Below are 12,318 nucleotides of genomic sequence, written 5' to 3' on the forward strand. Positions count from 1 at the left end.
TACAGTCTACTTAAAAACATACTTTTTAAAAAGCTATAATTTTCTGCAGGGTCACTCTTTTTCGAAGCACATTTTCCCGCACATTTAAATAGTTCTTTTTTATTTACCACTGCAAGATTGGTATCCGCCATTTTGGAACAGCAAATAAAAGAAGACAAAATGGTGACTTAGTAATTCTATTTGCTTGCAATGTGAGGCATGCATGCATGTATGTTATCTTGCTAGGCTGTCATGGCGACTATAACATGCATGTAATCATACAATTTCTTTTTTTTTATGATGCTGCAAAGCATCAGCAATAAGCATTGGCAAAGCCAAAAGGTCTGAATTGGCAGCCAAAAGGTGGGAGCTACTGATTCTTCCAATGCTTGTTTCGATTTTGCAGATGATTCGATAGTCCATTTACGTGAACATTTACTTTTCAGACATGACTTTTTGCAGTTCTACCTTCGTCCTCTAAGACAATGGTTAACTGTAACCTTCATGCTGCATTTGTAGTATTTTAGACCCAGCAAAGAATGGTGAAATGAGCTTGGATGGTAGAGGGCTGGTTAGTCAAGGGCTGGTTTGAAGAAAGACTTTTTGGAGAAATTGTTGGTGCTGAAAAATGCTTACTGTGCTTTATGGGGAATCATTGATTGCTACAAAACTGTGCAGTCTCAATAAAATCCCTTTCTCATACAATTATTCCTCATTTTGCAGCACAGACTTCCAGAAGAACAATCCTGTCCATAAGCTGACTGAAGAGGAACTGCTCGCTTTCACATCTGTAAGTACCTTGTGTGTCTCGGTTTTGCTTTGGGAACTACGTTTTGGGTTAATCGGGTAGGCACATTGACTACTGGCGGTTCATTCCGGGAAGGTAGACCGTTCATAAGTTGTCCTCAGCATTAGTTTCATTAGTAACTCCTATGGTGCATTAGAGAACTTGATATTTCATGATTTTCTTGGCAAGAATGTGCCCCTGACGAAGGGACATGGGTCCCGAAATGCATTTGGCCTATGTTGATCACATCTAACGACACGGATAATTGAGTTGCTTTACTAATCATATTGTTTTGATTATGTATTAAACACATATTATATATCTGATGATAAATGTACAATGTGCAAAACAATTGAGAATTGTCACATATCGATTTGAAATAACGTATTAAAATAATGAGATACAAGGAGAATCATTGCTTATATGTTTTGTAACGTTTGTATATCAAGTATAAGTTGTGCACATCTTTGTCCAAGAAGCCAGTTGGATTCTGTCCCTACATACGAGTCTCACTGTGCAAGGTAAACACAAGAGAAGGTGTAGCACATGGATTCAACTCTTAGGATGAAAACAGAGTACGTTTTCTAAAATAGGGAGTGCACGATCTACACCCGAATCTTAGTCTGTTGGACAAACGCCATGTTATTCGGTCTGTGTTTTCTTGTACAAATGAGACTCTGGGGATTGTAGCCTGGTCTTCACTTTATTGGTTACACTCGCACCAAGACTGCATTTTGTGACAGAAATATGGAGTATTTAATGAGAACTTTAAGTTTTCAGAGGTCCTTGCTGTCTTCAGCTGTGAAATACACGAAGTGTTGAAAGAAAATGTTAAAGATGCTTGGCATTACTTATTGGAGTTGTTGACACACGAAGTCTCTGGCATCTTACCAGTATTATCCCCTTCCCCTTCCTTCTGACAATTATTGTGGTATGTATACACTGCCTAACAGTTTGTGTACAATGCCATAACTTGCTTAAATGTTTTGTTATTAAAATATTTGTCAAACCAAGCTGCTATTTTTTCGACATCGGAGATCCAGCCAATCTGTACTGTAGCTATTTCATAAAAAACTCTTATGAAATGTTAACTCTCTATTTTTTAAGAGCTTTAAACACTGTGTCCTCAAGATAAACGGCACATTGTCATTTGTTTCTTGCCATTTTTTGTTTCATTACAGTAGCTTGGTATCAATCTGATAATGCAATGACCCCTGGAAAGTGCGCACCTTAACGCCTGAATGTGTTCCACATGTATTGACAGCAGCTGTGAGTTTATCCACATATACAAGTTAACAAAACAGAATGCTTTCCATGGCTTTTTAGGTCAAGCCTGTGACAGTGAGAGAGCACAAGTCTGAAAAATGTATAAGTGCACCATATTTACAAGCACGTAGTTAGTTTAAACATGCTTTTGCACACGAGTGTTTTATATTTAGAAGTGAAATACACAGAGTGTCTTATATTCAGTAGTGAAGTGTATAGAATGTTTAAGTAGAGTAACAATAATCATAACTGTGTGAGATTAATGTAGAAGTGTTGGAATGAATATGAAAACCTCATGTTCTCATGTTAAAGGAATCATGTTAGAGTTGAATAGAACTCTGAAAATCCAGTATATTGTGTAGGCCTTAGGGCAATTCACAGCAAATCTAAACGTGCTGCTAAAATAATGTGAGATGGGGTTAACATGGTTCTTCCAAAAATGTATTATCGAATTAAGTTTGAAATATATGCTTTATAGATGTGTTGTTTTAGAAACGTATGCTAGTTAAGAATGTTGTTTAAATCAAGTTAATGTTTTAGAGTGCAGGGACCCGCTTCATGTAAATCAAGGAGGCCTGTACTGATAATGTCATCTCCTTTGATGTGCCATGTGCTCGTTAGAAGAGAAGTCGAGAGGTGTCCAGCACAGAGCTTCGCGTGTGCTTTACGACCTATAGATATGGTGGAGTCTGGAATTTGAGGCCCACTGCAGGACGGACTGTATGCAGGTGCGAGGGTCCTAATCAGCTAGAATGAAAGGGGCTTTGTTCAGTGGCGCTTGGCGCAGGCCTGTAGGAGTTTCCAGGAATTTCAGGGGGTATCGGCGCACTGGAGAAGAAGCCTGGGAACCAAGGTCAACTTTAACGAGGGTCTTGAAGAGTATCATCATGGAGTTTACCGCGCAAAGATGTACCACGTGAGGGGCGTCCCAAAGGGCGTTTCTATTGGAAATGTGATTTGGTATTAGGGAAAGCGACCCGGGAGGAGAGTAGAGCAGATGATTTTGGGAGCCTAAGGGAGCGGATGGGTAGGCAGATAGGCTGATCAGGAGAGACCCATTATCAGAGAAGAGACAAAGAGAAGTGCGTGATCTTCTTAGGAAGTCACCACGGCTGACACCTAGAGGGGTAAAGATCTTGTTAAGTAGGGATGTCACTTAGTATAGTGTAGGGACAGACTAACCTGAATTTTCTTTTCTGTAATGACTTTGAGGTTGCAACTTGTATCCATTTTGGCAACGCTCATGTTATTTGAATTTGTACTCATTATTCTGTTTTTCAGACTCAGACTATTCAAAAAGTTCATGTTCATAGTGATACCAATTTATCTTTTGAATCTCATTTTGAGAAGTTTGTATCTTCAGTTATCTTTGACTTTATATTAAATCTTTGAAACTTAAATTTGGTCAGTGGTCATTTAGAGTGGTGTAAGTCCTTAATTGATTGACCTATTGTTAGATTGCCTTTTACTCAATGACAGGTACCAACGATCCAGTCGACTTGGTTTGGGAGCTGGTAAAGTAACTAATAACCAGTAATCCCGCGTTAGCAGTTGGTAGCAGAGTGAGGATGGTTATCTTCTTGAGGAAGGTAATCTAGAGAGGTTAGTTTACCCCAAGGCCCCTAGACGTCGAGAGACGAGCAGCGGAAGAATCGTGTGCCGAAAGGTGCAGACGGTGCGAGAAAAGCAGCAGTATCGGAGGAGAGTGAGTATAAAAAGGGTCATGCGTGAACAGATTGCGGTGTTTTGTGTTGTATTTGTATTGTAATGTCTTGCGGAGTTGAATGCCTGTAGTGTGAATGAGAGAAGGTTGTGAGCGCGCGCAACCTGGTAAACTGGTTACCTGGTAAACGGGTGAACTGGTGAAATCTTAAGTTCAGGCCAGAGCTTAAGTGGTTTTGGGTGTATCGAACATCCAGGGTAGTTGTCGACCATAGTACGGAGGTCACAAGGTACCATTGACCGCCGTGGATCCAAGATAGGGGGAGTGTAAGAGTGAGTGTATGAGTAACAGACGCTGGTCGAAAGTTACTGCGTGTGAGTAACCTATCGGAGAAGGCGATTGTCTGGAAGTAAACGGAAAGACATTTCGCCAAGTTAAGGTGACAACTACAGAAAGACTGTGGGCGTACAGTCAAGAAAGGTGATCGCTTGGACGGAAGTAATCATTTTTTCAGAGTATGAATGGGACGCGTGCATGACCGAGGAGACGAGCTGAGAAAGGAGGGGAACTGCTGCGAAGGGGGACGGGTGACGTCGGCTAGAGCCGCGCTGTGATTGAGCGGTTGGTGTGACGTTAGCTAGAGCCGCGCTCTGGTTGGGCGGCTAGAGTGACGTAGGAGGAAAGTCGCGTACGGATAGGCCAGTTAGTGAGAACGGGGCTGAGATTGGTGGAATATCATCAGGAAGTAAACGAACGCGGAGAAAGAGCGAAATCATGAAGTGTTTTAAGTGTTTAAAGGGGATTTTTAAACGAAAACGAAGTGAACATTATTATGGGGAAGAGGCTCCGCCGGAGGGTACACCAGCTCATTATATGGCAACGAATGTGGGGTTGCATACCATATTATGGATTGGGGCTTGGAATAAGCTTACGGAAGGGAATGAAGAAATGCAGTTCCCGAAGTACGGGACGTTTAAGTTAGAGGTGTTACATCGGCTAAAAGCAACCATGTCCTCACTGAAACCCTCGCCCAGACCAACACAGTTTGAGGCCCTTAATGCATGGATTAGGGCTGCACACGACAGAAATTTGAACAGGCGTCAACAAAGACTGACGCGATCGGTAAGAGCAGTGCGAGATTCTAAATGGGATGAGGAAGCAAAGCGGTGGAGGGTACAGGCTATTGAGGTGGAAAAAATGTATCCGATGAGGGAGGTGGCAGGAGGAGGAAACCTCATGGAGGAAGACGAGGAAAGCGAGTCGGAAGACAATCTGATAAACAGATTGTTAATGGATAGACCACCTCCGAGAGTGGGGGTGATAGAAGATAGGGGGCTCGCAAGGGAAGATGGGAATGCCATAGAGGGGTATACACCACTCCCTATATCGGAATGGACACCTACCAAAGGTGGGGAGACACCTCAACCTAGCACAGTACAGAGTGTAGTGGGAAGGTTTGTGGTGCAGAAAACGCCAGCCACCGAAAGGGTTGAGTCCTTTGGATTGCCAGACGCTCTTCAAGTGCCTGTTACCATAGGACCTATAGTATCGATCTATAACCCGGAGAGAGATAGAGAGGAAGAACAGAGGCAATTGGATAGAGAAAGGATTGAGATGGAAAGGAGGAATAATGTGACAAATGCATGGAAGCAATTGCCAGGTTCGGTAACGTGGAACACCCCATTAGATACATCTGTAGGTCCCAACACAGGACAGGGAGGTCAGAGAGGACCGATGGACCTAAGGGGACCGCGGCCAAGGCCCTATTCAGAATTAAGAGCTGATTTGAGGGAGTGGGACGGGTCCGCAGTATCCCCGAGCAACAGGACAAGAACAGAACCAGAGTGGGAAACCAGAGGTAACGGGACTGTATCTCATTGTGGGGCCAGCGAAAGCAGTCAAGGGCGGGAAGGCCAAAGTCAAGAGAATAGAGGAGTTACACGTCCTACGGATGAGAGGGAGCAGCAGGAACAAAATAGTAGGAGTGTAGAGTGTGAAGAGATGTCCCGTCTCTGGGAGAAAGGAGGAGACCAAATGGTACAGGCTTTTCAGAATAGGTTTAGGTGCCTTCATCATGTACTCGGAGAAGACGTTCAACATTGGAGAAAGGAGAACAGTGATAGGTCCCGCCACGCCTTGAATAATCAGGAATCACAGGGAAGTAGTGAAGAAAGAGGGAGTAATGGAAAATCTTACCATGCATCCCGTGAAACTAGCCAGGATGGGGAGAGAGGGGCTATGAGGCGTGAAGGAGTGTTTCACCACCCACCTCGAGAAGATGGAAAGGCATGGGACCTAGAGAGATGAGAACAGGGGAGGACTCCCTATAACTCACCAGTACCTAAACGTAGATCTCGGAGCTGGGATGGGAGAGATGCGGATGGAGGAACTAAATTTAGTGTCTTGAAAGCTGAAATTAAAGCAAAGAGGCTCGATGTTACTAGTTTAAAATCAGATGTTGATGAGATAATAGATGGAACATTGCCTTTGGAAAGGATAGAATTGTATGAACAGGATGAGTTATTGTTCATGGCAAAGGATATTACTAGGAAAGCTAGAGCGTTTCATGAGAAACTGACTGATTTGGCAGACAGGTATGCCGTGGATTTATCTAGGACAAGGGCATTGCAGAGTAACCACAGATTACAGTACGCAGACCAGGATCTAGATGAGAAGAGAACTACTGGATTAAAAACACACATAAGAGAGCTGGTATCAGGGATAAGAGTGTGGAGAGAATTGGACAAATGGGAAGAAAGGTGGTCGAAAAAGGGCACGGTTAGACGAAGTACAAATGTGATGACCCCAGAGGGAAGGGCAATGCATATGGAGGCATTCCCTTTGCGAGAAATATCAAACGGAAATTATGTACATGTGCCCTGGAGTAGAGGAGACTTAGCTGCATTTACCAACTCATTTCCGAAGTTAAGGGACAATCCAGTTGAGTGGTATAAGCAGGTAGAAAGGTTTGTCAAGATCTCGAAAGTATTGTGGATTGATTTGAACACGTTGTTTGACATCGTGGTCCCATCTGATTTGTGGACCCCGTGCAAGACTAGTGTTGAATGGCCAAATACTGAACCAGTGAGGGATGCTCGGACTAATGGACCGTCCGAGATTGTCATGCGAAAGTATGAAAGGGTAATAGCTTGGTTGAAAGATAAGGTACCACCACAGGATATAGATTGGGTGAAAATAGACCGAACGAGGCAGGAACCCAAGGAGACAGTTCACGAGTTTTATGAAAGATTATTGAAAACATTCAAGCAATACAGTGGACTAGATGTAATGGATCCCAAAGATATAGGGCAGTTTGTGTCAAAGTTTGTCTTGGGGTTGAGACCTGATATTTGTTTGATGATACAGCAACATTTAATCTGTTGGCAAAACAAACCACTCGATGAGATCCTACGTTATGCAAGATACTGTAGTGACGAGATAGATTCTAAAGCCAAGAATCTAAAGGAGAAATTGATGGTGGTGCAAATGCAGTCCGCCGGGAAGGGTGGCCAGCAGAAGCAGGGGATGGGACGAAAGCCAAACGGTCAGAATAAGGATAATGAGGAAGGGCAGAGACCTAGGATAGACTTTGCCACTTTAAAGAAAACGACAAAGTGCCATCAGTGTCACCAGGTGGGGCATTGGCGACGCGAGTGTCCCTTAAACCCTGAAAATGGAGAGCTAGAAGTAGAAGAGCAGGTTCAAGAAGTCCCAACTCCAAAGGTGACAGTTCCAGGAAGCAAGGTGGCCAAAGGGGGGACTTCGGCTCCACGGGCCCAGTTCCCACAGCCACCGAAGGTAGCGACAGGGGGAAAGGTCTTTAAACAAATGCCTCTATTCATCGAGGAAGAAAAGTGTTATTACATTGATCCATTGACAGGACAACGTGTGAGCAGTGAAGAGGACTGTACCCTCGGGGCAGTCCTAGAGGTGGATCAAAGAGGGCCATTTGTTGAGGCAGAAGTGGCAGGGTGTCCCACAACGTTCTTGGTGGATACTGGGGCTACCCGATCAACTCTGAGATCGGCGGTGGTTCCAGACTTGCCGATGTCGGGGGAAACAATTCAGGTGGTAGGAGTCGCAAATAAAAGGCTGACTAGTCCATTGACAGAACCAGTGTCTGTGAAGATAGGAAACCATATGAACGAACATCAGTTTGAGGTTTGTGACTCGAGTCCGGTATGTCTGTTAGGAAGGGATTTGTTGTGCAAATTGAACTGCACCATATACTGCACCACGCGAGGAGTGGAGGTACAGACTACCGACGATGATGCTACCTTTAAGGTGGCAAATTCAAAATTCTTTGTAGAACTATATCCTACTCTGACAGTAGAAGATCTGCCCCAAGACTTACGAGATGCAGTGGCGTCAGAGGTATGGGATTTCACAGGAGAAGAAATAGGATTGATTAAAGGGGTAGAACCGGTAAAAATACTAGTAAAACCAAATGCCGATTTTCCAAGAACGCCTCAATACAAATTGTCCCAGGAAACGATTGCAGGGATAAAACCTGTGATCGAGTCAATGATACAACAGGGAATACTGAAAGAAATTGTGGGTAGTCCTTGTAACTCCCCGATTATGGGTTTGCAGAAACCTAGCGGGAAATTCAGGATAGTGCAGGATTTACGAAAAATTAACAACATAGTCGTTTCATGTTGTCCCGTGGTACCGAATCCTTCAGTGATACTGTTTCAAATACCATGTCAAGCAGAATGGTTCACAGTGATAGATCTTTGCCAGGCTTTCTTTTCCATCCCATTGGATGAAGAGAGCAGATATCTTTTTGCTTTTAAAATGGAAGATCGCGTTTTAACATGGTGTCGAATCCCACAAGGATTCACAGACAGTCCATCCATCTTCAACCAGTTGTTGAAGAAGAATCTCGAAAATCTAGTACTGCCGCAGAATTCGGTTCTGGTCCAGTACATAGATGACCTACTTGTGGCGTCAGAGACAGAGGAAGCCTGTAAAATAGACTCAATTGCCTTACTGAACCATTTAGCCGAAAATGGACATAAGGTATCTCCGAGCAAGTTGCAGTATTGTCTGACAGAAGTACAGTATTTGGGACACCGGTTAGAGAAAGGAAAACGTAAGGTGTCACCAGAGAGGATTGAGGCGATAATGAAGATGAATGCGCCTACAACACAGAGGGAAGTTAGAATGTTCCTAGGAATGGTGGGTTACTGCCGACAGTGGATAGTTAACTTTTCACTGAAAGCAAAGCCCTTACAGAAACTGACGCACAAGGAGGTGAGTGATCCGGTACCATGGGACGAAGAATGCTTGGTGGCGTTCTTGCAGCTGAGAGACGATTTGTGTCGTGCTCCGGCTCTGGGAATGCCTGATTACGAGAAATCATTTTCACTCTATTGTTGTGAGAGAGAGGGATGTGCTTTGTCAGTCTTGGCACAGACCCACGGAAATGCCCGTAGACCAGTTGCATATTTTTCGGCTACATTAGATCCAGTAGCCGCAGCGTTGCCCGGATGTCTCAAATCCGTTGCTGCAACGGGTGTCAGCATTGAAAGGAGCGAGAGTATTGTGATGGGACATCCAGTGGTGGTGTATGTACCACATTCAGTTGAATTGCTAATGACCAGGACGAAGACGCAGCATCTGACCAATAGTAGGCTCACGCGCTACGAGCAAGTTATTCTTGCCGCGGAGAACGTGGCCCTCAGGAGATGCTCTGTCTTGAATCCTGCTACTTTAATGCCATTACCTACTGTAATAGAAGGCGAAGGATGTGAAGACCACGATTGCCTTGATGTGACTGAACTATGCACGAAACCCAGACCAGATATTGTGGATGAGCCGTTGTCTGACCCCGATGAAATTTATTTTGTTGATGGCTCATGTTTAAGAGACGATACTGGTCGGTTGAGAGCAGCTTATGCTGTTTGTACCATTACTGGAGTTGTGGAAGCCGCTTGCCTGGAAGGAGTACATTCCGCACAGGTAGCAGAAATTATTGCCCTAACTCGTGCCTGCATAGCAGGAAACAGGAAGAGAGTCACCATATACACTGACAGCCAATATGGTTTCGGTGTGGTTCATGATTTCGGGCAGTTGTGGTCTCAGAGAGGTTACATGACCTCCTCTGGTTCGCCCATTCGAAATGGAGAATTTGTGCGACTGTTGTTAGAAGCATTACAAGGTCCAGTTGACATTGCAATAGTAAAGTGTGTAGCTCATACTAAGAATACAGATTTTGTGTCACAAGGCAACAGATACGCTGATGAAGTCGCACGTTATTGTGCAGAACAAAATTATTCTTTCTCAAAAGTGGAAATAGATGGTGCTGAAGAAAAGACTGAATTAAGTATGATGTTAGAAACTGTAGACACTTGGGAGGATTTAAGAATGATGCAGGAGAACGCACCTGAAACAGAGAAAAAGGCATGGGAAATAGCAGGTTGCGTGCGAAGCGAAATGGATTTTTGGGTTTCAGCAGATGGGAGGGCTGTGTTACCTGAAGAATTAGCTAATCCCATGGCGAGAGAAATACATGGTCCAGTACATCTAGGAAGGGATGCTATGATGAGAGTGTTTAGGCAAACTTGGTATTGCCCTAAATTTAGAATAGCAGCAGAATCAGTATGTAAGCGATGTGTTACCTGCCAACAACTGAACGTAGGCAAACGAACACCAGTCACCCTGAGTCACATTGGGAGGTCGGGGGGGCCTTTCAATAGAATGCAACTAGATTTCATCGAAATGCCAAGAGTTAATCGCCTTCGGTATGTGTTGGTGATTGTATGCGTATTTTCCAGATGGGTTGAAGCGTACCCTACACGTAGGTGCGATACACTCACAGTGGCAAAATTGTTGCTCAGGGAGTTGATACCGCGCTTCGGGGTGCCTGCCTCTCTGGAATCAGACAGAGGAAAACATTTTAACAGCGAAATAGTGAAGATGTTGTGCTCCACACTGAATATCGATCAAAAACTGCATTGTAGTTATCGACCAGAAGCTTCAGGAATTGTGGAACAAGTGAACGGCACTCTGAAGAATAGATTGGCTAAAGTAGTGGCATCCACATCTTTGAGTTGGCCAGATGCTCTTCCTTTAGTGCTCATGAGCATGCGCAGTACCCCTGACAGGAGGACAGGTCTCTCTCCACTCGAGATTCTGATGGGGAGGGCCATGAGACTTCCCACAGTTCCAACTGCTGCCCTATTGAATATTACAGATGATCTGATCTTGGATTATTGTAAAGGATTGTCTGACGCCATCCATTCTGTGTCCCTTCAGGTGCATGCGGCTGAAGTTCCAGCATCGAGGAACCTGTGTCATGACCTGAACCCAGGGGACTGGGTGTTGGTCAAAAAGCACGTCCGGAAGAACTGCCTAGATGTTCGCTGGCGTGGGCCCTTTCAGGTAATCCTGATCACGAACACCGCGGTGAAGTGCGGGGGGCTGCCAAATTGGATCCATGCATCCCATACTCGAAGAGTTCCAGCACCTCTAGAAGAAACAGCTCCTATCCCAGACGAAAGCCCAGAAGTGGAAGAAGAGTCGCAAGAAGGGACCGAAGCAGCTGAGGGGGTGTCGGAAGAAGTTGGGAACGCATCGGATTCAGAAGAAGAGCGAAGGCAGGGCGGCAGTGAGACTGAAGACGCAACTGAAGGAGAGAGCAGCAGTGAATACGAAACAGACACAGATCAGTACCAGAGTGATCAAGAACCGAGTGTGAGGACGAGATATAGGAGAACAAGGTGTGAGGCTGCCACTTGGCCGGGAAGAGACAGGAGGCTAAGTTTGAGGTCGGCCCAGGAAGAAACACTTGTTCCTATATCCGAAGACTCGGATCAGGAAGAAGATACCCAGGAGGGAACCGAGGAGGGCCCTAGAAGATCAAGGAGGGTGCGAGTGCCTAGTAGAAGATACTCTACTCCTGATTGGACCTACCTCGTTGCAGATGTCGGTGGGGCACAGAACCGGGAGGGTCAGGGAAGTGAACCTGATCAGAACTGACCCAATCATCACTGTACAAATACTGTTCCTGCTACCGGGGGCGGAGACTGAAAGGTTGCTGACACTCAACATCGTCTATCCTCCTCTCCTAAGCGGAATAAGAAAATTGATTTTAGAAACAGTTGAATTTCCAGTTTGCTGTTCACGATATCCAGTGTTGGAGGGAACTCTCCTTCGGTTAGAAATGCTTGAGCGAGTAGTAGAAGTTCTTGGAATGCTCATTGTTTTGGACTAACACTTTGTTGCAAAAAGACTTTTTGAAAGGACTTTGAAAATTACTGCAAGATAACCTAGCGCCGAGTGGAAGAAGAAAAATGGTAGGGGTTTCCTTTTAGCGGATGGAGAAGGGCTAGGGTTGTCTGTTTTCTACAGGACTTTAAACTGTTTTGCGGAGTAAATTGTCGGCTTCCAAGTGTTCCAAAGAGAGACATTATGTAAAAGAAAGACTTTGTTCAGAGAGAAGAAGAAGCGAATGCTGGAAGAACGTCAAGAGCTACACTGTTTGAGAACATGGAGGCTGGCAACCCGAACCGCAGGGCAAAATGTATAGTTGGCACATTGTTGGGAGTGGTGATTTCCCTGATAGTTTTAGTGGTTACTGTCTCATACATAGTGGGACACGAGAGAGATGCAACTGCAG

General features: G+C 44.7%; 1 protein-coding gene across 2 annotated transcripts in view; it reads left to right on the forward strand.

The window, feature by feature from the left end:
* The window catches only part of TTC27 (tetratricopeptide repeat domain 27), a 1,731,040-nt gene that overhangs the window by 1,041,087 nt on the left and 677,635 nt on the right, over window positions 1-12,318 (forward strand). For both annotated transcript variants that reach the window (XM_078648753.1, XM_078648752.1), the window contains exon 9: window positions 703-769. In XM_078648753.1, coding sequence (XP_078504879.1) covers window positions 703-769 — 67 coding nt within the window. The remainder of the gene's footprint in view (window positions 1-702; window positions 770-12,318) is intronic.

Source organism: Lissotriton helveticus, chromosome 6 (assembly GCF_964261635.1).
Source record: "Lissotriton helveticus chromosome 6, aLisHel1.1, whole genome shotgun sequence".
In the NCBI taxonomy this organism is placed as follows: Eukaryota; Metazoa; Chordata; class Amphibia; order Caudata; family Salamandridae; genus Lissotriton; species Lissotriton helveticus.